The 25,186-nt window shown below is 43.4% G+C and overlaps 1 protein-coding gene across 5 annotated transcripts in view; it reads right to left on the minus strand.

The window, feature by feature from the left end:
- The window catches only part of TTF2 (transcription termination factor 2), a 41,953-nt gene extending 17,236 nt beyond the window's left edge, over window positions 1-24,717 (minus strand). For 3 of the 5 annotated variants that reach the window (XR_014299883.1, XR_014299884.1, XR_014299885.1), the window contains exons 1-11: window positions 24,621-24,713; window positions 24,434-24,536; window positions 21,738-21,824; window positions 10,896-10,962; window positions 8,630-9,595; window positions 8,223-8,337; window positions 7,700-7,882; window positions 6,258-6,382; window positions 4,779-4,860; window positions 2,989-3,108; window positions 1,926-2,076 (exon numbers count right to left, since the gene is read on the minus strand). Coding sequence is in view for 2 of the 5 variants with exons in the window: in XM_082688015.1 (XP_082544141.1) it covers window positions 1,926-2,076; window positions 2,989-3,108; window positions 4,779-4,860; window positions 6,258-6,382; window positions 7,700-7,882; window positions 8,223-8,337; window positions 8,630-9,595; window positions 10,896-10,962; window positions 21,738-21,824; window positions 24,434-24,536; window positions 24,621-24,648 (2,027 nt within the window). In the remaining 3 variants the exon portion in view is untranslated. Of the gene's footprint in view, window positions 1-1,925; window positions 2,077-2,988; window positions 3,109-4,778; window positions 4,861-6,257; window positions 6,383-7,699; window positions 7,883-8,222; window positions 8,338-8,629; window positions 9,596-10,895; window positions 10,963-21,737; window positions 21,825-24,433; window positions 24,537-24,620 lie in introns of all 5 variants that reach the window. The other 2 variants (XM_082688015.1, XM_082688016.1) reach the window with 2 other exon arrangements.
- Between the last annotated feature and the right edge of the window lie 469 nt (window positions 24,718-25,186).

Below are 25,186 nucleotides of genomic sequence, written 5' to 3' on the forward strand. Positions count from 1 at the left end.
AGAAAAATCTCTTGCTGGAGTCATATAAAGCTGGTTAGGATCTGGCAACAACAGGAGTAGGGTAGGGTTAGGAATCAACATTTAGTAATGCTTTGAGCTAGATCGGTGCTGAAGTCCCAAGGAAGTAAGAAACCCTCAAAGCACTTTTCATCTAGATCTGATCTTTTTTGCCTTATCATCCTATAACGGATTTCTGAAAACCCATTAATCCATCCTTGACATTTGGGTAAAAAAATACATGCTGTAAGCTTTGAGTTTACCTTGCCTATGCTCTTTACATGTAAAGATTCTTATCAAAAGGCACAATCTTCTTTTCAATGAAACTTAATACTGTGCACCGGGGAGAATGTCCATAAATACTCTGATAAAAATGATCTGCCTAATTCAGAGGGAGCACTGTTTACACGCTGGCTTAGCATAACAGAGAGAAGAAAAATTAAGAATGGCTCCAATCAGTCAACTAGTACATTCTGAATACAAATGACGTATGACTAAAGTGCAAATCAAGTAAGGTACAATTTATTTTTAACAACTATCTATTACAGCGCCGTCTGGATGGCTCAGTCGGTTACGCATCTGCCTTGGGCTCAGGTCACGATCCCAGGGTCCTGGGATTGAGTTCTGCATCGAGCTCCCTCCTTGGCAGGGAGTCAGCCCCCCCCTTCTGTCACTCCACCCTGCTCATTCTCTCTCTCTCAAATAAATAAGTAAAATCTTTAAAAAAAAAAAAACTATCTAGAACAAAGGCCAGCCACTGACAGTACTCTGCTGGAGAAGGGACACAGGCCTATCATTGATTCCCTGACACCCTCTGTCTGCTAGACTGACCCTCACTCGTGAGAGTGGGTGTAAGACCTAAGGCCCCAGCTTTTGCAACTCACCTCTAAAAGACTACCACTCTGTTCTTTAGGAGATAAAATAATCTGATAGGACAGGCTGGGGAGATTATTTAGAAGCAGAAACAACTCCGTTCTTGATTAGATCAACAAGTATTCAACCCAGACCATCATATTACAATTAAGAACAAAAAACAATTCCTTTAGGGGTTCCTGGCTGGCTCAGTTGGTGAAACATGTGATTCTTGGTCTTGGGGTTGATGTTCTTGGGGTTGAAGTTCAAGCCCTACATTGGGTGTACACATTACTTAAAAATGAAACCTTAAGGAGGGGTGGGGTTATTGACATTGGGGAGGGTATGTGCTATGGTGAGTGCTGTGAAGTGTGTAAACCTGGCGATTCACAGACCTGTACCCCTGGGGATAAAAATACATTATATATTTTTAAAAAATTTAAAATTTAAAATTTAAAATTTAAAAAAAAAAAAAAAAAAAACCACCTTAAAAAACAAAAAAATCCTTTAAAGCCAAAAGGCAAAGACTAGGACTAAAATCACCATCTGGGGAAACATTTTCCTTCCTCCTTCCCAATCCTCCTCCTTGAGGAGTTCAGTTGGGCCTAATTCTAAACTCTTCAATCTAAAACTTCCTATGATGATTTCTATATGAAAAACACAGCCAGTCTACACCAACTAATCATTAATATTCTACCCAGATGCTCTGTAAGACTGGGCTGGTTGCACTCACATGAATGGAAAAAGAATATGAATTTGGAATCAGAAATTCCACAAGAATGCAGTAACTGTGGCAGACCCCTGTTCCAGGGCTCGCTGGCCAAGAGCTCAGCAGCTCAAGCTACCTCGCACAGCTACTCTTGCTGAGGATGGTGACAAGAACAAAAGAACACCATTCTCTTCAAAGATGCATCTCGTAGCACAGGTGACAGACGCTGGGTGGGGACAGTGCCTTCGGTCTTCACAAGAACCATGAGTCCTGACTATCTGAGAGCTTGGGGGGAACAGGAAGGCAATAGGGCCGCTCAAGCCAAGAGGCTGAGGGCTTGTCCCCACTGCCGTTTTTCTGCACTTACACTTTTGCACGTTGATCCCGATTGGGCCCGTGATAGAGACAGACTCTTAGCATGTTGTTGCTCACACGTTTCATCACCTCATTTTTCCAGTGATGGATCAGGGAGGCAGGACAGATGATCAGCGTTCCACGGGAAGTGAACTCACAGGAGTCTTGAGGGGAAAAAGAAATCAACACCTCATTGCTCTCACTAAATAGTCTTAAATTCCTTCAGGGTACCTCCTCTTCCTCTTGACTTTTATTCCTTCAATCAGTATTTTTAACAGACTGGTGCTCTTATTTCCAAACACAGCGCAGAATAGAATGGAAAATGACTCAAACTGCTGCTTTATTTTCCCTTGTACAAAGGTTAGACAGAGAGTAGCTAGAGGGAGAGGAAAGGATGTGGTCCGTAGCCTCGGTCTAAAAAACCCAATGTGCTTCCACGGTGGTTAAGAGGTAGAAGTGGGATCTTTTCCTACCTTGTCCTGAGTTGATGCATTACAGGGGCTATTATTACTTTTTTCTGGAAAGCATAACTTAATTACATCCATGCTATAACACAAGTACAAAACCCCTAGGACAGGCCATGTGTGATGTGGGGTTGCTGAAAGTACTCAGACAGTAATTTTATCTTAACAGCAGCAGCTATGGTGAGACAGAAATTGTCTAGAATTGGGAAACTTACGGAATTTCAGAAAACTTGGAAACAGTTTCTGCTAAAATCAGAGGTTGTGATGGACCTTCCTTTAAAAAATTATGTATTAACTCATTTGACCCGGTCCTGTACCTGTGTCCTTAATGTTAACAAGAATCATCATCGGAGCCATTCCAGAGGCTTGGCTTTCTCTATACACTTTTTTCGAATCACAGGTCAGGTTATATTTATGGCAAAAGAGGAAATGATCACTGGTAACGAGCAGATTCAGCCTCAGAAATGATGCCAGAGGACAGAGTCTAACACTGGTTTTCTGATCGATTAATGACACAGGACCAAAAGTATTCTTTCACAGCTAAAACACGCCCACACTCACTGCTGGCTCAGACAAGTTAGGAAAGAAGAAGCTATGAAGACATTTGTATACCATCTCTGGAAAGCCAAGTCAAGGCTGTGTTTTTGTCCTCTTCTTTGTTCTTCTCTTGATTCTTCTGGGACAGGATGAGTGCAATCATCGTCAGGGTTTTCCCTAATCCCATATCATCCGCTGGAAAAACAAAACTGAAGTCAGAGAGTTTATCACTTAGAGCAAAGAATCCCATCCACTTCCACAGAAGAAACCAACTGGTAGACCTGAGTCCTTGATGAGCAGCCGCTGCTGGTTCAGGCACTATTATTTCTGACCCTAACAAATCCTTGACCTTGGGAACAAGGAGGAACCCTCGCCCCTCTTTCTCATTATCAAAATCAAAGACATTTACCATGACCTTTGCAAAACTCAAAGTTTATTATTTAGACCTCACTCCTGTGTGCGTTGTAGTGTTACTTACCTAACACATTCACTGGCTGGCTGTTTTAGTCGGCTGACACTGCCCCGTCTTTCTTCACTCCACAAATCAGAAAGATCCAGCAGATGGAGTTAATTCAAAACAGTCCTCCATTCCCTTAGCTTACTCATCAAAGAGGAGCATAAACTAACATTCCTCAGACACTGTCATTGTGCCCATCACTGAACCTCTCTCTTTGAATTTGCTATTTATACCCTAAAAAATATTCTCACCCTCATTGCAACAGTTTAAAATGTCCCAGCAAGGGTTCTGGGTCACATTCCGGCTTCGAACTCCAATGCAAGCAGGGTTCCCACGACTCCCAGAACTTCTTAGGGCAGCTCACTGTGCCTACACTCCGTGCACAAACACTGTGGTTTATGCCGAACACCTGCTTTCCTTCGGGAAGCCTGGCATTTCAGGACGGACCAGGCCTGAAGTTACCGGTGTGACCAGCTCCCAGCAAACACCTGCGGCCCAAACTCCCATGCTTGGCAATATCTTATGCATGTCATCACCCTGTGTGACTTCACTGGGAAAGGCCTCTGGAAGCTTCCACCTGGTGTTCCTTGAACTTTGCCCCGTGGTTTTCCCTTTGCAGATTTCAAGTCATAGCACATCAAAATAATTTTATTTTTTTATTTTGCAAGAAATCCTAGCCATGCATATGACTATATGCTGTGCCTCCTCCTTCCAAATCATTGACCCTGGACGTGGTCCTGAGGAGCCCTGTCACAGCCACTTACTTCCTAGCCACTGTGGCCACCTGTCATATTTTCTAGAAGCTGAGCACCTTAGAAATTTTTAGTTTGATGAGTCTCCAAAGCAGAGCATGGAAAACTTGCTTTTGAGGGTTCCCTGCACCTAAGTCCCTGGCAGTGTGCCTTGCCTCGGGAGAATACACGTACTCCCACAAGAGCTCAATTTAGATGCAAGCAACTTGAGAAAAGAGGCTCCTGTGACTCCTTTTCTGCAGGAAGGGGTGGAGACAGGAGTCTCTGACTTTGGGGTGGCAATGCTTTCCTTTAAAGTCTAACAGAGCAAAGCAGCCATGAGAGTTCCCACAAGACACTCAGTTTGTACTTGGCTTTGGCCATGCTCCTAGACATCTGGCCTCCAGCCTGCCTCCCCACACGTCTTCGAAACTCTCTGTGCCACCAGAGAATGAATTCTCCCTCTGCTTAATTAGCCACGTCAGCTTCTACCACCTGCAGCCACGACCTGCCTGATCCTCCAGCTGCGTACTCTTGACCACATTGCTTTACCATCCTGCACCTCAGTTTCTTCACCTGTAAAAGGGGGGCAGCATAGTGCCCACCCCAGAGTTGTCGAAAGGATCAAATGAAACCATACCATACACCTGTTGCTCTTAGCATAACACCAGACTCACCCAGAATTCCTCCGTGTGGCTTCTGACTTTCCCGCCATGACAACCAGGCCAATGCCTGCTTCTGGTGTGGTAGCAAAGGGACCTGACAAAGGAAGAACCAAAAGCTGAGTATAAATTCCTCAGGAGGGGCTGGATCCCGACTCCACTGACTCCATGCTCTCCTCTCTTCTGTAAGCGATCCTACCAATAATCCGGCTGTCATGGGCTGCCCACAGCATCTTGGAGGTCCCTGACTCCACCTCTCACCTCCAGTGGCCGAATGTCCTGGGCTTCCCAGGACAGACTTGCCCCTACTGGCCAGCATGTCTATCAAGAGCATCCCCAACCCCCTCAAGTGAGTCTCCCTCTGTCTGCTTTAATCAGCCAGGCAGTTTCTACTGCTTGCAATCAAGACCTCTGACCGGCCACCTTCCTTTCACTGATGAAGCCTTTTTGATGGTTCTTCCTCATTTTCTCTCTTAAAATATGACTCTCCTGGGGTGCTTGGGTGGCTCAGTGGGTTAAAGCCCTTGCCTTTGGCTCAGATCATGATCCCAGGGTCTTGGGATCAAGCCCCGCATCGGGCTCTCTGCTCAGCAAGGAGCCTGCCTCCCCCACCCTCTCTCTGCCTGCCTCACTGCCTATTTGTGATCTCTATCAAATAAATAAATAGAATCTTTAAAAAAAAAAAAAGGTGACTCTCCTCTCTGCAGGCAAGGTTCCCCTCACACCATGAGTTGTAAATTTTAATAGCCTTTTGGCGAACACCCCCTTCCAGTCTTTTCTTAACTCCAGTTCATCTTGCACTCTGTGACAAAAACCACCTTCAGGAAACTACCTGGCTTGAGATTCTAGATGATTTTGTCCCATCTCTGGAGCAAGTCTCTCTGAGCTGCTTCCCTGTGCCACACCACACTGCCATCCACTCAAGGATGTCACCCGCTCCCCACCTTCAGTTGCTGGTCCTGCTCCCGGGACCTTCTCTCTACCCAGAGTGTTTGGCTTCTACCCTCTCTGCTTCCTTTGGGCTTGCAGCTCTAACAAAGCACAGGGCAGGCGACAAAGAATGCTTGACCTACAGAGACTTCTCCCTTATTCAGTACACTGTCTGTGTCCAGTACAGGGCACACTTTACCTATGTTCCTGTGTCCTTCTCTGTTTCACGGATGTTGTAGATGCACTCCCCCCCTCAACCAGTTAAGAGCAGCAAATCCTCTGCATCCTTGCAGCACCCCTGAAGCTCAATAAATGGGTCTTCTATTGCTACTGACCTACAGAACCTTATGGTTTTAAGAAAAAAAAAAGTGGGTGTGGTTCTTTTTTTTCTCAGTGCTAAACAAAAGGAGAAAACACTCCAAGGGAAGCCGCGAAAGCATTACGAGTAGGAAATGATCCATCAGGAGGGCGCTCTACCAGGCAGCCCCCAGGGTCTCCCTATCCATGGTGCAGGGACACTCTTGGAGGAAGGACATGATGTGCCTCGAGTCTCCCCCAGCTCACCTTCAGCCCGGCTGGGTCCTCCGCCATGGCTGTCTCTCCCGGCCGCGACTCCAGTGACGCGTGCAGCTCATCGATGGCTTTACTGATGATTCTCCACGTAGCATGAGGGCCATCCTGTGCAGGGCCTGCAGACAGACAGGTGGTATGGAAAGGTGTCACAAGGGCCGCAATCCCGCAACTCACGATTCGCCAGGTAACCGATCTGCACAAACTACAAATTCTCACTCCCAGATTTTCCTTTCTCACAGGCTCCACAACCCCATTTTCCATTTGTTTAACCACACGCTTCCAAAAATCAAGAGCAAAATAACAGAAAACAGATGAAAAAGAGAGCTTGGAGTATTTTTGGTGGGCTTTTTCTTCCCCCTCCAGTTTTGAAGAGGTGGCAGAGGAAAAGGTAACGCCACCATTATTTTAGGAAGAAAAGCTCCTTGGGGCTGGATGTAAAGAAGGGAAGCCAGCAATAGGGAAGGCTGGGCTAGTGGAAGTCTGTGGACTTTTAGGGAGACAGAGGGACACCCCCTGATGTGCACGTCACACGCTGACTGCGCCGTGCCAGGATTTTGAGAGAGAACGAGCGTGCACATGTGAGCATGCAAAGTAGGGACGGCCCACCCCCAGAGAGACAGAGACCAGCAGACTCCCTGCAGAGCACGGAGCCCAATGCAGGGTTCGATCTCACGAACCTGACGCTCAAGAGTCCAACACTCAACTGACTCAGCCGCCAAGCGCCCCAAAACAAGCGCATTTTCTGTTTTTTAGGCCACCCTCAGTTGTATCCAGCTCGAGTCTATTTCTTACCCCCCATTAACTATCACTCTTCCACTTTCTCCCTTTCCTTCCCTTTTCTGTTTCCTTGCTTCCTTCCCTTTCCCCTTCTAGATCGCTAGGGCCTTCAGCTGGGAGAGAATTAGCCTTAGCTTTTCCAGTCACTGACAACCAAACAGACCAGCGAGCTTGAGTACTGTCTCCTCATCAGCAAACCAACCCATCCTAAGACATACGACCTAGTTACTTCTGAGCCACAGTTTTCTGGTAAGTTCAGGACAGAAACTCATTTAAATAGGGTATCACTGCTCTTGGTGGGTCTTTGGTCATCAGGTTAACTTCTGCTGCTTCTCCGCTCGGCCTTTATACACAGGGTGCAAATGTGCCCACTGGTGTGCCTACCTCACTGTGGAGTAAGTCTGAGTTTTTATTCACAAAACATTTACGAGAGGATTCCCACATGCCAGCCCCCGGGTTAACTGATTACGGCTCGTGACCAAAGTCAGTGAACACAGCAGGCACAGAAATCTCAACATTGTGCAAGCTCAGCTAAGCAAAACAATCTGTATCACGCGGGCAACTTAAACCTCCAGAAGGGCTTCTCCCTTCATACAGGCACAGAGACCTCTCCTAGGAGTAGCCATTCACACTGGGCCCAGGCCCTTGGATCTTACCACCATAGCCATGACTGGATCCCCCAGCACCTGCTGGGCAGGCAGCCTTCCATCCTTGAGAACCCAGAGGCTCGAGACCCTGACCCTGCAGGGGCTGGGGAGGCACCCAGGGAAGGGACTCAGTGGTAGATTTGCTGAAGTTTCTCTGTTGCAGCACTGGAGTGTTACTCTTCTCATTGGCGTCTGCTCAAAAATCAAGGAAAGAACAGGCTATAATTCAGGAAAGCAAAGGAACTGTATGTGGGAGTGGAGGTCAAGAGGGGTGGGATCACTACCACTCCTATAAGCTGGGGAAGACCTCAAGGGCACAGCACTGAAAAGTTCTTAAACGATGGAAAAGAGCTGAGTCCACAGGAAATGAAGGAAGCTTTCATAAATCACAGGGGTCATTTTGAAAAGCTCAGAAGTAGATAGTCAAATGGGACAGGTAAATGGAGCAACAGATTCTTTACTTAAAGGGCTTGTCAAATGTGTCATTTAAAGTTCCTGCAGACCCCGAGTTCTGGGGTGTAACCCATTTTACCTGGCTTTGGGGAGAGGGCAAGAGCACCAAGGGCTTCCTCTAACTCCTGAATTTGCTTGAGCAACTTCTGACCCTTGTCTGGAAGAGCCTGGATGTTCACTGACTTCAGTGTGCTCTGAAAAACAGATCCTGTAAGATGATCTCTTGTCTCAAGTTGTTAGAAAGGTAGTTTCAGAATAAAGCAATCTAAAATGTGAAAACACTGCAATTAGGTTCCTTTGAGTATATGTGTGAAAACCTGGGTTTTGTTTTTTTTAAATCCACAAATATAAACCCAGGAAAAGACAGAACCTAACTATCCAGCTACAAAACCTTTCTCACACTGACACAGTTGACTTGCCTGTAGCCCCCACCAACCACTGCTCAGACCTTAAACACAAAGGACATGGTGGGTCAGGAGTAATTACCTTCTTTTGCTTCAGTTGTGTTGTGAGGTACACACGTTGGGCTGCTAGATCTGAAGACTCTGCCTTCCTGGAAACACCTGAGGCAGATGTTTTTGTTTGCACACTCTGACCAGGGAACGGGAGGCTCTCCTCCTTCTGTGAGTCCGGAGTCGAGTCAAAGAACAAGGGAGGCTTAGAGGAAGTGAAAACGGCATTATTCTCCTCACGGTCACCACAACTGGAGGCCGCCTCTGGCCTCTGTCCTGGGAAGCGGACCGTGGCCAGTGGTGCACACCGTGCGGCTGGTCCTCCCGGAGCAGGCCCATGCCCAGGCTCCGACTGTCGGGTGGTCTGAGAGCATGAACCATCCCTTGCCTTTGTTTCTCTCACCTCCTGGCTCTTGGGGTGCTCTTTGCTGACCTGTTCTTCTTTCTGGGGCTTGCTTACTGGGTTCTGACTGTGAATAACCCCAGGCAAAGGAATGGTTCCTTTTTCCCTCAGAGGCTCCGACGTTTTTTGGACATGATGACTCTCAACGTGTGACTTCTCCCGAAGAGACCCACATGGTTTTCTCGGCTCCTCACCATGGCACTGCTTGGATTTAACCTCAGAAAGGTTTCTTGTGTGCGTCCCTTCCCTCTCCTTGGCTTCATGCTGAAACTCCGCCTTCTCCCCTCGCTGCTGCTCTTGAGGTATAGGCTGCTTCTTCATTCCCTCCACCAGGCCAGAAGAGAGATCTTTCTTCATCCAGCAGTTGGATTCAGGCTTCCGTTCTTTCTTTTGATCCACGAGCCCATCTCCCTTTTCCTTCGGCTTATCAGCCACCTTTTCCTCACATTCGCCTTTGCTGAACTGCTTCCAGAGAGATGGTGCTTGATTCTTGTCCAGCACCTTGAAAGGGTTTCTCTGCTGGGTGGAAATACAATGAAGAGGTTCCGAGGCATGCTGAGACTTGTTGGTTACAGAATGTTCTCTGGAACAAGGCTCCTAAAAGACACAAAAAAAAATAACCTTAATATAAAACATTAATGCAAGCATCGTATCTAGAATGCCCTTTTTTTTTTTCCCAGAGGAAATGGAAACAGTAGTCCGATATTTCTGAACATTCCTGGGACCATTTTTAGCTCTCAAAAGGACTATATGCCTAACTCATGAAGTATTAGTTCCTGAACAGTACTTTTGAAGCCTGGTTCCTTCTCTGTCCGTGACCACTGCTTTCCTGGGTCTCAAGGACAAGCACTGACCCAATCAAGTGCTTTTGCAGTTCCAAAAGCCACAATGTATACCTTTCACAAAAAATTATTCTCTCGAGGGGCGCCTGGGTGGCTCAGTGGGTTAAGCCACTGCCTTCGGCTCAGGTCATGATCCCAGGGTCCTGGGATCGAGTCCCGCATCGGGCTCTCTGCTCAGCAGGGAGCCCGCTTCCTCCTCTCTCTCTGCCTGCCTCTCTGCCTACTTGTGATCTCTCTATGTCAAATAAATAAATAAATTCTTTTTTTTTTTTTTTTTAAAGATTTTATTTATTTATTTATTTGACAGAGAGAGATTACAGGTAGGTAGAGAGGTTGGCAGAGAGATAGAGAGAGAGAGAGAGAGAGGGAAGCAGGCTCCCCGCCGAGCAGAGAGCCCGATGTGGGACTCGATCCCAGGACCCTGAGATCATGACCTGAGCCGAAGGCAGCGGCTTAACCCACTGAGCCACCCAGGTGCCCCAATAAATAAATAAATTCTTAAAAAAAAAAATTATTCTCTCGAGATGAACTGATCCTCAAACGTATACAATGTCCTATGCTTGGAGTTTGGCTTTAGGGCAATTTCACTATAGGAAGCCAGAGTGACAAGTCTGAGCTACATTTTGACCAACGGAAGTCTTGCCGCTTCCCTGCATTGAGCCTCTCATGCTCTGGGTATCTGCCAGTCTCTCACGGTCTAGGAGCTTATGAATAACACGCTATTTATACCAACATCAAGGAGATACAGTCTATAACAAGATGCTGAAATTGATCAAGTAAATCCAAATTTTTTCCTAAATAGAAGAGTGACTCCATTTAAGACCTTGATTATTTAAGTGAAACAAGAAGCAAATGATTAAATCTCCACTATAACCAAGAAGTCCTTTGAATTAGAAGACCCAATAGGGTCTACGTTGCTTAAAGAAAAGAACTATTTTTCAGAGACAGTATGATGAAGACCAACCAGTTTATACTGGACTTCAAGGTCTTTTCCGGTGACATCACAGATTAACCAGTCTTGGGAGAGCAGGCTGAAAGACGGGAATAACTCCTACCTGCCACGGGATACTTCCGCACCATTGCTTCCCCGCCGCCTTACTTCTAACGCACTGGAAGAACAATCTAGTGAAATATAAAACACAAACAATCAAGGCTGTGGAAATCCATCACAATGAGAGAAACCACTTTTTCTTTTTTTTAAAGATCTTATTTATTTATTTGAAAGACAGAGATCACAAGTAGGCAGAGAGGCAGGCAGAGAGAGAGAGAGAGGGAAGCAGGCTTCCCACGGAGCAGGGAGCCCGATGCGGGGCTCGATCCCAGGACCCTGAGATCATGACCCGAGCCGAAGGCAGCGGCCCAACCCACTGAGCCACCCAGGCGCCCCGAGAAACTACTTTTTCATCCAAAAAACATCTTGCAACTATTTGGTGCTGGTTTTGAAAGGTCACTTGAAACCAATTACTCCTATATTTACATTTAGAAATTCTACTGCATGAGGTATGTAGAAGGACTAAGAAATGGAAGAAAAGAAGCGTCATGGAAACCAAGATGTACACAGGTTTATCCTTTTCACTCTGCAAAGAATGACTAAAATAGAAACATGATCAGCAGTGGCTGCTAAAATCAGAAAAAGAGAGAGAACCAGACATTAGGTATCCCTGGTGGGAAACCATGATACGACCTATACGGTAAAACAACACAAAACTAAGCCAAACCAAAACAAACAAAAATTAACCCAGATCAGGTCAAACCCCCAGATTCAATTACCAATTTACGGAAAATACAAACAACAGGAACACACAGAGCTCAGCCACAGGGATGTGACCTGTAAGATCTTGACCGTGAGAAATGATCTATGACAAACAACTGCCTTCCTTCAAAACATGTATTACAAGGGAGGGAAAAATAGAGAGAGAACTTCAGAGACTTCACAGACACATCAATCAATTGCAACTGTGACCTTTATTTATTGATTTAAACATATAAACAGAAAATCATTAAAAATAAACTATGACATCTATGAAGCTCCTGGAAATTTGCACTCCAACTGGTTAAAAAGAGAGAGAATCCCTGTCTTAGAGCCATACACTGAAACATCTACAGAATAAATGATGTTATCTGGGACCTGTCTGAAAATATGGCAGGAGATGGCAGGGAAGAGTGGGTAGAGAATACACAGAACAAGACTGGCATGAGTTGGCAACTGTTGGAGCTCATATGTTGTAATAGTCTACCTTGTCTACTTGTATATATTTGCAATTTCCCATTAAAAAAAAAAAAAAGACTGTACTCAGACATACATTCCAATACACGACTGTCCCTATACCAGTAAACACAGCCTACGACCCCCCCACAGAAATGGCTATGCTGCTCCATTCACAAATGAAACCATGCATGTGCTCTCTGGCATGCCAGATTTTGCATGTGAGTCTCCCTCCATCCAAAGAATGTCTTCTTCATCCCTATTTGCCTACCACGTCCCCCATCACCAGTTCTCAAAGTCCTACATGTCCCTCCTCTAGAGCCATACCTCCTTTGCAAGGTTTTTATTGCTTTCCCTGTTCATCCACTGTATTGTTTCTGTATTTCTGTTGTATTGAGTTGTATTATACTTGTATCTGCCTGTCTGCCTGACATTTTCAGCAACCAGAAGGCTATAACCATATGTGATCTCTTTATTCGCAACTATGCCTTGCCTTTCGTACATACCTGTTAAGTATCGTGGAATTAAATAGAGTGAGCTGATTTTTTCCTTACCCAAAATGAGTCTTCAAACACATTTAATAATCAGTCAAAAAAAAGCAGCTTTTAAATATCATTTTACTTAATTGTTTAACTAGGCAACAAACTCAACCAGAAAGTATAAAGCCATGAAAAGGATCATCTCACAGTAACCTATTCCCAGTTCCCATCCTTTCCAAGTACCCATTCCTATTAGCTTTCTGTTTACCTTTCCAGAGATTTTAATATATTCAGATCAATATAAATATATGAATCATAATTTCCTTTTCCACACAAATGGATAGCATTGGTAGACATTATACTAAATACACAGCATTTTTTAGCAATGTAGTCAAGATTTTTCTAGAACACATAAAGGGTTGACACATACATATGTGCATATATTTTATGTGTATATGTGTGTATATATATATTTTTTTTCCTACAGCTGCACAGTTTCCCCCTATTTAGAGCTCCATTATTTATTTATTAAGAACCCTCTTGATAGACAGTTTGGTTGTTTCCAATATTATGCTACCAAAAACAATGTCACAGTGAATCTTAATGTATCTGTAGGGTAACTGCTTATTTCTCATATTGTATACTAGGGCTGTCTCGGTTTTTCTTGATCAATTACCTTCTGGATTTTATTTATTGCTATTACCTGACTCATTAAATTCCATTTTTACCTACATTAATCCTTTCTTTCTTCTTTCTTTCAGCTTAATCTCTTGCTCTTTTTCTAACCTCTTAAATTAGTCACATGATATACAACATGAATCGTGACAGTCCAAGTCCCAATTCAAAATCCCCCGATGTCATTACCTCACCTGGACAAAAAAGCAAAGATAAGCCTCAAATGAACAAGTGTTCCAGTCAAACTGAAAAGAAAATAGGCTCAGCACCCCCAGTATAAATTCACAATTTTCCTGTTCAAGCTCACAATTCTCTGAAAAAAATTTGGTCTCTTTAGTTTTTCTCACTGCAATAGGATATTATATTGAACATGTGTAAAAAAATTTCCGAGATGCTTCAAATGCATAACAATATAAAGTCCTGGCAACTATTGGGCAGTACCACTCCTTATCTAAGTGAATCAGGAATAAATTTCTGCTGTTATTTTAAGTGTATCAAGTACTTGAAATCTTCACTGACTAGAACATTTCATAAATCATATCTATTTGAAAGCCCAAGTGACTGCAGACTTTCAAAAGGGCGGGACTTAAGAGACCAAGAAGGGACAAAACAACACATCTCTGATTTAACAATTAAGCATCTACTATGTTCTAGGCATGGGGCTAAAAATGCCTGTACTTGTATTTTTATTAAAACCAATCTGGGTGGGCTTCTCTGTTTTTAGGATACAAAGTTTGTTATCTTTATTAAAGTGCAAATCAACAAAGAAAGCAACGGAAATATATTCTCAGAAAAAGCAAATATTGATTCTGCCATAAAGAAGAATGTAATTTCTGCAGTATATTCATTATCTCCCAGGATGTAAGCAATAAACAGTAACAATGAACACAGCTAGAGGAAACCAGACCTCTTCAATGCTCCACGAGAAGGCATATCCTCCCTTCCTCCTACAGGTTGATTGTCCAACCCAGATTTACACTGTCAGGCACGTTCACTTTAGTCAGGCCAGGATTCCCTTGGGGCCCAGAGTCTTCTCCCATTGGTCAGAATCCCAGCCTCACTACATTTAGCTCTGAATCCTCAGATAATTCATTTGATTAGCCTCTGTGCCAGTTTCCTTTTCTCTAAAATGGCAAAAAAAAAAAAAAAAAAAAAAAGTACCTACCTCTTATGATCACTGTGAAGACCACATGCATTAATACATGTAAAGATAAGGTTCAGACCAAAGCCTTTTCTAAGTAGGACCTAAAGCCCTGCAGCTGAGGGGTGAAGGATTTGGCAATTCTGGCCACATCAAAGTTTTAAACTTCCACCCGCGGGAACCACTAAGGAGCATGGCTCTCCTCTACCCTACGGCCATTAAAATAAAGTTTTAAACTTCCATGTGGTGAAAACACCGTTAGCAAGATTATAACACAAAAGGCAAAGTGGGAAAACTGTGACACTTAGAGCTAACAGCCTTCACATATGAGGATTCCTTCCATTACACAGCACAGTGTATGATACTCTACCATATAAATACACTACAAGATGTACTAGCTTTAATGAAGGGGGCTCTTCGTGGGGGTGGAACTTCATGTGCTTCTGCACAGGCCTGGCTTAGACCCAAATTTCTGTCATCTGCCCAGAAAATCATCACTGGGCTACATCGTCTGCACCCCAATCTTACCCAAAAACCAACCACACAAGGAATCTGCTAGACAAAGACTCAAATGATACTAAAAATAAAATAGATTTTTTCAATTTAAATTTTAAATTTATTTGAGAGAGAGAGAGAAGAGAGAGTGAGAGTGTGCACGAGTGGGGTGGGGGGGCAGAGGGAGAAGCAGATTCCTCGCTGAACAGCAGGCCCATCCACAGGGCTCAATGCCAGGCTCGATCCCAGAACTCAGAGCTCATGACCTGAGCTGAAGGCAGCCACTTAACCAACAGCCACCCAGGCATCCCTAAAAATAAAATATTTTGAACATCCCACAACAATCAGTTATTTAAAGAATTAAAACTTATATTTTACCTAGTTACAGATAAAGAATACTTCCTTCTATTTTGATTCTAGATCTTTGAGAAGTTGAAAGACAAAGGAGAGGAGGGGGAAATGGGAAAGGAGCAAACAGAAACTCAGGAAGCTCAATGACATGTCCACACTTGATGTGTAAATCAAAGTGTGTGTATCACATCATTCAAGTTAGGGCAAGAGTTCCTTCCTCTGGTTCTACTGAAGTGACTGTTTCTTGTCCCTAAACAGATGGCCAAGGCTGAAGGGCCAGTCAAATGCTGGTAAGTGCCACCATCTGGTGTTTAAGTTAGAGAACTGCACACAAATGCAGCTACATGCCAAGGAATGAAAAATGGGCATCTTTGCCTCATCTGGGCTTATACCTCCTTCCCATTACTTGGCTACACCTGTCACCTAGTTGGGTTAAGCTTCAAACATGCTGGAATTAAGTCAAAGACACGAAGTACTTTAAGTTCAGTTTTCAGAACAAAAGGTTGTATTCCCTGAGGTTATTCTCCAGAGTACAGGGGTCCTGGCTAAAAGCCCTTACTGTCTGCTAGGGAAGTCATCTACTGACATACTAGATGTATCTAATTCTGTTAAAATTTCCAGTCTGGACTATGTATCAGGGTACTTGACTGTTTCTTGTTTTTTATTTATTGTGTGTTGTTGAACTGTATTTTATTATCCTAAAACAACCTCTTAAAACCTCCAGTAAGTACCTCCTAGTAATAATGTTCCAGACTTGGGCTAAAAGAAAAACATTGACATACTTTACTTTTCTATTTTTTTTAGAGGGGGGAGGGGCAAGAGAGGGAGAGAGAGAATCTTAAGCAGGCTCCACGCCTAGCAAGAAGCCTGACACAGCACTCCGTCTCACAAGTCTGAGATCATGACCTGGGCCAAAATCAAGAGTTAGATGCTTAATCAACTAAGCCACCCCGGTGACCCTTTACTTTTCTATCTTAAAATAATGATCATGTCTCGGCCTCATCTACCTAGTATGAAAACTATTCACAGTAACTTGTCAGAATTCCATCTTGAGCTTAGACCTTTCTTTGGAGCTGCACTTCCTTCTCTAGCTGGTCTCCTATATATGTAAGACGTGACTAGTTCAAAGCTGTCTGTGTTGTCCACACATCCCAGTCCTCCACTGATACTACCTTTCTTTCCTTGTCTTGCTTAATGGTAAACTCAGCACCCATAGATCCCAACTTGAGCAGCATTCACTGAGCACTCACAGTGAGCCAAATACCAACTGCATGCATCAGACCCACGACCTCACTGAATCCTCAAACCCAGGGAAGTCGGGACCGCCAGGGTCACTGCTCCTGAGGGGAAAATGAAGGACACAGGTACAAGCTTAAATGCCCTACCAAAGCTTTTCACAATCTAAGTACACCCAACTCCACTGCCAGTGCCTCAGTCCAAGCACACCTTTCACTCAGAGACTAAAGGGGATGGATGCATCTAGAACCAGCAAGACCAAGGTCTGAATCTCAGCAATGCCACTTCACAACCCTGGGACCTGCTTCCTTTCCTAACCTCTCTAAATGTTAGCTGTCGCATTTTCCTATCACAGAAGAGTCTATGGTCGTAAGTGATACTGACTATGCCATTTACTAGACATTTAATAGCACCTCTATACCCTAAGTCTCCTTGCCTCCACCATCTTCCTTTCTGACCAACCTTCTTCAACCATCTGTCTTTTATTAATGCAATTGGAGCAAACATTCTTCAGTGGCTTCCTACAACCTCAAACAGTCTTCCCATATGGTAGAGGGGTACCCCCAGCAGCATGTAAATGGTTTTAGGTATCAGGACATCCTGACTTCATGCTCTAGAGGCTTACCAGCCCCACTGTACTAACAACAACAACAACAAAAAAAAACAGTCAAAAGGTGAAAATTTCAGAGCACCTGGGTGGCTCAGTTGGTTGAGCATCTGACTCTTGGTTTCAGCTCAGGTCATGATCTCAAGGTCATGAAATTGTCCCTGTGTGGGGCTCTGTGCTCAGCGGGTAGTCTGGTTGAGATCTTCTCCCTCCACCCCTTCCCCCACTCCCTCTCTCTCTCAGATAAATAAATCTTTTTTTAAAAAAGTAAACAATTTAAAAATACCATTTATAATAGCATCAAAAACCATAACACTCTCTGAAGATTAAATTTAACAAAAGGAGTAGAGTACTCTACAATGAAAACTATTCAACAATGCTGTGGGGAAAGAAAGCCATAAATATACCATGCTCATAGACTGGAAAATCAACTTTAATGTCAGTTCTTCCCCAAAGGATCTATACAGATTCGGTATAATACCGACCTAAGGAAATGTAGAAGTTGATGCTACATTTTATATGGACATGACTCAGAAGAGCCAATCTTGGAAAAGAATGCTGGAATACTCACACTATCTTACCTGCTTGTGTCAGGATAGGCAAAAGGACCAACAGAACAGGTTAACAAGTTCAAAAAACAGATCTGTAACATGGTGGTCACTGATTTTTTACAAAGTGCCAAGTACTTCTACGGGGAAAGGGAAGTCTTCCATAACGGTGCCAAGACAACCAAATAATATATTCACTCAGTAACATAAGGAAAAATAAATGAACTATTCCTATCTCATAAAATAGCCAAAATTATTTGGAATAGATCACAAATGAAAAAAAAAAAGCCATTAAAAAAATAAACTATAAAATCTCTGTATCACTGCAAATAGAAGGAGATATAAAAAGGTTCCAGGATGGGCACCTGGGTGACTCCAGGGGTTAAAGCCTCTGCCTTTGGCTCAGGCCATGATTCTGGAGTCCTGGGATCAAGCCCTGCATCAGGCTCTCTGTTCAGCAGGGAGCCTGTTTCCTCCTCTCTTCTCTCTCTGCCTACTTGTAATCTCTCTCTCTCTCTCTCTTTCTCAGATAAAAAAAAAAAAAAGTCTAAAATTTTTAAAAAAGCCTCCAGGACAAACAAAAACTAAAAGAGTTTGTAAACACCAAACCAGCTCTTCAGGAAATATTGAAAGGGGTCCTCTAAGCAAAGAGAGAACCTAAAAATAGTAGACCAGAAAGGAAAAGAGACAATATACAGTAACAGTCACCTTACAGGCAATACAATGGCACTAAATTCATATCTCTCAATAGTTACCCTGAATGTAAATGGGCTAAATGCCCTAATCAAAAGACACAGGTATCAGAATGGATAAAAAAAAAAAAAACCATCAATATGCTGTCTATAAGAAACTCATTTTAGACCCAAAGACACCTCCAGATTTAAAGTGAGGGGGTTGAAAAACAATTTACCATGCTAATGGACATCAAAAGAAAGTTGGGGTGGCAATCCTTATATCAGATAAATTAGATTTTAAGCCAAAGACTATAATAAGAGATGAGAAAGGACACTATATTCTACTCAAAGCGTCTGTCCAACAAAAAGATCTAACAATTTTAAATATCTATGCCCCTAACATGGGAGCAGCCAACTACACAAACCAGTTAATAACAAAATCAAAGAAACATATAGACAATAATACAATAATAGTAGGGGACTTTAACACCCCCCTCACTGAAATGGACAGATCATCCAAACAAAAGAAAGGCCTTTAATGACACACTGGACCAGATGGACACCACTGATATATTCAGAACATTCCATCCCAAAGCAACAGAATACACATTCTTCTCTAGGGCAGATGGAACATGCTCCAGAATAGCTCACATCCTGGGTCACAAATCAGGTCTCAACCAGTACCAAAAGACTGGGATCATTTCCTGCATATTTTCAGACCACAGTGCTCTGCAGCTAGAACTCAATCATAAGAGGAAATCTGGAAAGAACCCAAATACATGGAGGCTAAAGAGCATCCTACTAAAGAACGAATGGGTCAACCAGGAAATTAAAGAAGAACTGAAAAAATTCAGGGAAACAAATGATAACAAAAACACAAATGTTCAAAATCTGTGGGACACAACAAAGGCAGTCCTGAGAGGAAAACAGTGTTTAGTAGTGTTTATAGCAGCAATGTCCACAATAGCCAAACTATGGAAAGAACCTAGATGTCCATCAACAGATGAATGGATAAAGAAGATGTGATACACACACACACACACACACACGAATACTATGCAGCCATCAAAAGAAATGAAATCTTTCCATTTATGACGACGTGGATGGAACTAGAGGGTATTATGCTGAGTGAAATAAGTCCATCAGAGAAAGACAATTATCATACGATCTCCCTGATATGAGGAAGTTGAGAGGCAAAGTGGGGGGTCTGGGGAGTAGGGAAGGAAAAAATGAAACAAGATGGGATCCATAAGAGACTCTTAATTTCACAAAACAAACAGGGTTGCTGGGGGGGGCAGGTAAGGAGAGGGTGGTTGGGTTATGGACATTGGGGAAGGTATGTGCTATGATGAGTGCTGTGAAGTAGGTAAACCTGGAGATTCACAGACCTGTACCCCTGGGGCTGATAATACATTATATGTTAATAAAAAAATTTAAAAAAAATTAAACAAAAAACAACTATAAAACCTACTCTAGAAGAAATCCTTGGAGAAATTTGTGTTCTTTGGGCAGGCAAAGATTTCTCAGAGAGAACACATAAAGCACAAACGACAAAAAAATGATAAATTGGACTTTATAAAAATGAGAAACTTCTACTTTTCAAAAGGGAGTTAAGAAAATGAAAACCAAAGACTTGGAGAAAATATTTATTATACATGTATTTTCTAAAGAACTCGTGTAGGGAATATATAAAGAACTCTTCAAATTCCATAATAAAAAGACAACACAATTTTTTTAAATTAACTAATTTATTTTAATAAACATACTATGTATTTTTATCCCCAGGTGTACAGGTCTGTGAATCACCAGCTTTACACACTTCACAGCACTCACCATAGCACATACCCTCCCCAATGTCCATAACCCCACCCACCTCTCCCAACCCCTCTCCCCCCAGCAACCCTCAGTTTGTTTTGTGAGATTAAGAGTCACTTATGGTTAAGACAACACAACTTTTAAAATAAGCAAAAAATCCCCAAAGTTACCCTTTATGACTCCACTGATGTAACATTTCTGAAGGAACAAACTTTAGAAATGGAGATCAGATTCCTGGTTGCCAGAGACAAGATGGAGGGAGTGAGAGGCAGGGTAGAGGAATTTAGTGATGAAGGAACTGTTCCATATTGGGACTGTGGTGGTGCATACAAAAAACTACACATAACTGTATAGAACTAAATGTACACACACACACACATTACCACAAGGAAAACGATCTTCACAAATAAGATCAGTGGGCTGAATAACATCCTAATTGTAATATTATATACTATTTATGTATACTTTGCAAAATGGTACCAGGAGGTAAGAAGTCTACAGGGACTCTTTTTGTACTATTTCTTATAAATGCATGAGAATCTACAATTATCTCAATAAAATTTTCAATGAAAAAAAAAATGGCTAAAAGATTTAAACTGATACTTCACCAAAGAAGATATATAGAGGGCAAATAAGCCCAAGAAACTGTGATAATCACAAAATAGAACTCAACTCAGCAATAATGAAGAATTATTGATACACACAACCATGTGGATGAATTTCACAGAGACTGTTTCATAAAAGAAGCCAGACATAGAAGAGTAACAGTGGTTGCCTATGGTGGAAGGGGAGGAGTAACTAGAAGGGAGTCCAATGGCACTTAATGGGGTAATGGAAATGTTTTTCTATTTTGACTGAGGCTTGGTTATATCAATTACTCAAACTCAACTGTTGAACACTTAAAATCTATGCATCCTACTGTACCTACAACCCAATTAAGAAAAACAGCAGTACTGGCATTTAAGTGCCATATGAAGATGGTACTTAAATGCCAATATGTGGGGGGATTGATCTGGAATATATACATTCTGAACTGCACAGAGTATCATATAGCGAACATCATACCTGGCCTCTGCCTCCTGACCAGCCTTATCTTCTGAAATCTCTATTCAAACACACGCTAAATTATTACCCAAGCAAATGCTTGCAATTCCCGGTTACTACCTAAATCTGTGCCCTAATGGAGGGTATTGATCCTTCTCTTGCCCCTACTGAATTGCTACTAACCTTTCAATATTCATGATAAATATCACCTGCCATTTATATAGATTTCCCTGCCTTACCTCGGAGTTTTCATACAATAGAAGGGAAACTAACATTTATTGAGTACTTAACATACTTGAGACATTTTTAGACATTACTTCATTCTATGACTAAATGAATAAGTTGACAAGTCACAGCAAGTTAATGACTGTTGGGGGGCTGACAGCAGTGGCTACTGAAGAGCTGGAGAGGGAGGAAGGAAAACGAATTGATCTGAAATTAACCAGATCAACCACTAGCTCAGCAGTGAGGAATGACAAGCTCAGAAGGTATTCAATACACACAGAAATCCTCTTTGTTAAAAATCATTTTTACAGAATAGTCAGTTCTAGAAAACATACCTGGCTGTAACTCTTCCAGGGAAAGAAAGAAATAAATACATGAAGATTTTCCCTTTGAACACTTACCTATATTCTTCCTTGCCTGGCAGTAGAAGCAAACCCTGAAGCCCTACCACGCAGTCCTCATGCAATAAACAATGAGAAACAGGAATACTAGAGGGGAGGGAAAAAAAAAAGGAAATTTTGTTTTAGGAGATCATAGAAATTAGCATTCTAAAATTCAATCCAATCTATGGGTTTTCTTTCTTTATTTTTGAGAGTGTGGTGTGTGTGTGCGCACACGTGTGTGCGTGCCCTCGCAGGCATGCACAAGGGGGAAGGGCAGTGGGAGAGAGAGAATCTCAAGCAGGCTCTACACCCAGTGTGGAGACTGACCCAGGACTCATTCACATGATCCTGAAAGCATGACCTGAGCCAAAATCAATAGCCCAATGTTTAACTGACTGAACCACCCAGGCACCCTTAAACCATGGGTTTTAAACATAAGAATGCATGTATGACCTCCATGGGTTTGTATGTATGGGTTTGTAAATCCCATACATTTGTACATCTATGCACATCCTTCTGGGGAAAGGCTCCACAGCTTTCACTTTCCTTCCCTCTCCCCTAAAGACAGGAAGAGGATAAATACACCTTTCTCCTGATGACTCAACAGCTCAAAACTACACTGTGTTTGTGACCTCTATGTTGTGAGACACTCACAGCTAAAGTACCTAAGACTGGCTGTGAATTTTCCCCAAGTTCTTCCATCATCTCTCGTCCTATAACAATCTGTTTAGGGGCAGGCTCTCCTAACCTGCTTCATGCCTGGCCTAAGTTTTATAACTCTCCTTTTGCAGTTTATCATGAGTGAATGTATACAGAACATTTGAGGTGACACAGTTTTGAGTGAAGACCTAAAGTGCTCTCATATGATGTGGGGCGCTTGTTTCTTCCTTTGCTTTGCTTATATTGTGGTTATCAGACATATTCCAAATTGGTCAAGTTTATTAAGTAACTGTCAAGTCAGCTATTATATTGTACTAGTTTGATAGCAGTATATTTGCATAAATGATATTCTATATGAAGGTATCTTTTTTTAATGATTCTATTTTCAAGTTACCTCTGCACCCGCCAAGCTCGACATGGATCACATGCTCCACCAACTGAGCCAGCCAGGCGCCCCAAAGGTATGTTTCTTTTAACATAAAGCTGAGTCTTATGCTACCATTAATGCTTAGTTCCTTCAAGTCTGAACATGCTTCCATGTTTCATGAGACTTGAACGAGGTACAGGACCTAAGAAACTTGGTATAGAAATTAGAAATAAATAGTAAATCCTGACTTAATGATATGTTGTTGATAGCTTAACTGGCTTATCCCTTCTATCTTAAGATCTGACACTACTTTTTTAAAAACCATTTCGTATTTAACTAAAATGAGTCCCGGTAATTTCTTTCCAATAAAATGACAACTAACTAGAAGACTAAGAAAGTATTTTCTCTGAAAATTTATCTGCCAAATCTGAAGACAGATTCAAATTCCTTTGCTTAGTTTCAAAGCACAACAAAGACACAAATCATCTAATCATGTAAGGGAAACATAAGTTAATACATACAAGCTAAAAAATAATTTATTTTCTAGTATTGATATCCACTTTATGCCTTACAGCAGATGGAGAGAATTCATGTTTTCTACCAAATTGAGTAGAGAGCAAGAAAAATGTTTAATGTGATTAGGTTTAAAAATTCACATAGGCTGTGGACCTTATTAACACTTTATGACAACAGTATTACTTTTCTCACTTTAAGGAGATGCTTAACATTCCTGGGCCTCAGCTTCCAATTTTGTAAAACCAGAATGCTGATCAGATACCTGGTTTTCTTTCAGCATTAATCCCAAAAGTAACCTGTTTCTTTGGATTATCAATCTTACACCTTAAATGAAGAGAATCCTTTTTTTTTTTTTTTTTTTTTCTTTTGAGAGAGAGAGAAACATAATCTTAAGCAGGCTCCACACCCAATGCACGGCTCCAAGCGGGACTCTATCTCAGGACCCTAAAATTATGACCCCAGCGGAAATCAAAAGTCAGATGCTTAACCAACTGAGCTACTCAGGTGCCCACAGAGAACCCTCTTTTTAAAAAGGAGTTGACAGGGGCGCCTGGGTGGCTCAGTGGGTTAAGCCTCTGCCTTCGGCTCAGGTCATGATCTCAGGGTCCTGGGATGGAGCCCCACATTGGGCTCTCTGCTCATCAGGGAGCCTGCTTGCCCCTCTCTCTGCCTACTTGTGATCTTTCTCTCTCTGTCAAATAAAATAAATAAAATCTTTAAAAAAAAAAGGAGTGGACAATCTGACCAACAGCGAGTTTTAACCTCAAACATTTAAAAACAAATTCGGCCTGAAACTAGTGCAAAACAAGAACCACTTATTTTCTACTAGGTCTGCATGTCCTCACTTAGCAAGGAGCAGCAATGTCCTAGCAGAAGGCCTGGCAAACAAGAAGAAATCCAGAGCGGGAAAGGACCAGAAGGTTCCAGATGTAGTGGAATCTCCATTTTACAGGTGGGCGAAATGGAGGCCCAGAGAGGGTGATTAAGCTGCCCAGGGCCAAAGAGCAAGCAGGAACGGAGCGCCTCCTGAAGACGCCACGCTGTCCCGGGACCACCAACTACTTAAAGGCCCTGGCTGCAGAGACCAGGGTCCCCACCTCTCCTAGTGCCAGTGGCGCAGGGCGGAGGGGAGCTGGCGGTGGCGGGCAGTCATGCCCAGCTCGAGACTTACTCGGCGGCCAGCACGTAGCTGCAGGTATTAGCCGGGCACACGTAGAAGCTCTTTCCTTTATTCGGGCCATCACGGACGCCGGTCTTGAGAAAGCAGACGCTCCCTGAAAAGAGGAGGAGGTTGACAACGATTACGCCAAGCTACCCCGACACACCCCGGGAGCCCTTAAAAGACCCGGACCCCTTACCATGCTCCGAGCATCTAACCACTTCCATGAGCGCTCCGGTCTCCAAATCCACGGAGCCCGCCCCCAGCGCCTGCTTCCGCCTTTTACCCCGCCCTCCTCGCTCAGGAGCCAATCAGCATTCACCTTCTGCAGGCTCAGCCCCCATAATTCACCGCGCGGGACCTTCACCAAACCACTTTCGCGGGCGCCCTGAGTTTAAATAGTGGGGCGTGGCTTGGGTGGCGGGATGGTGTTTCGGAGGAGGGGGGGGCGTTCCCGGCGAGGGGCTTTCCGGGGGAGGGGCTGCGCTTGGCAGGTGCGCTGAGTGGACCGGGCGAGGCAGAGGACCGGGAAGACCCCGGTTTATAATTGAGACCCGGAGGCGGCCCTAGAGGGAGCGCGCGTTACACCTGCAGAGGGGCCCTCTGCAAGGAAGACTCCCTTCTCCCGGTGGCAGACGGTGCCCGGAGCTTCGCGGTGGTCTCCGAGCCCCGGCCTGGGGCTCCGTCCCTTGGGAGGCAAGCCGGGAGAAGCTGCTGCCGCCAGAGGAGCCTGTGAACTTGCAGGGCGGGGGTGCGGTGGTGTGC

This window comes from Mustela nivalis (assembly GCF_964662115.1).
Source record: "Mustela nivalis genome assembly, chromosome: 10".
Classification (NCBI taxonomy): Eukaryota; Metazoa; Chordata; class Mammalia; order Carnivora; family Mustelidae; genus Mustela; species Mustela nivalis.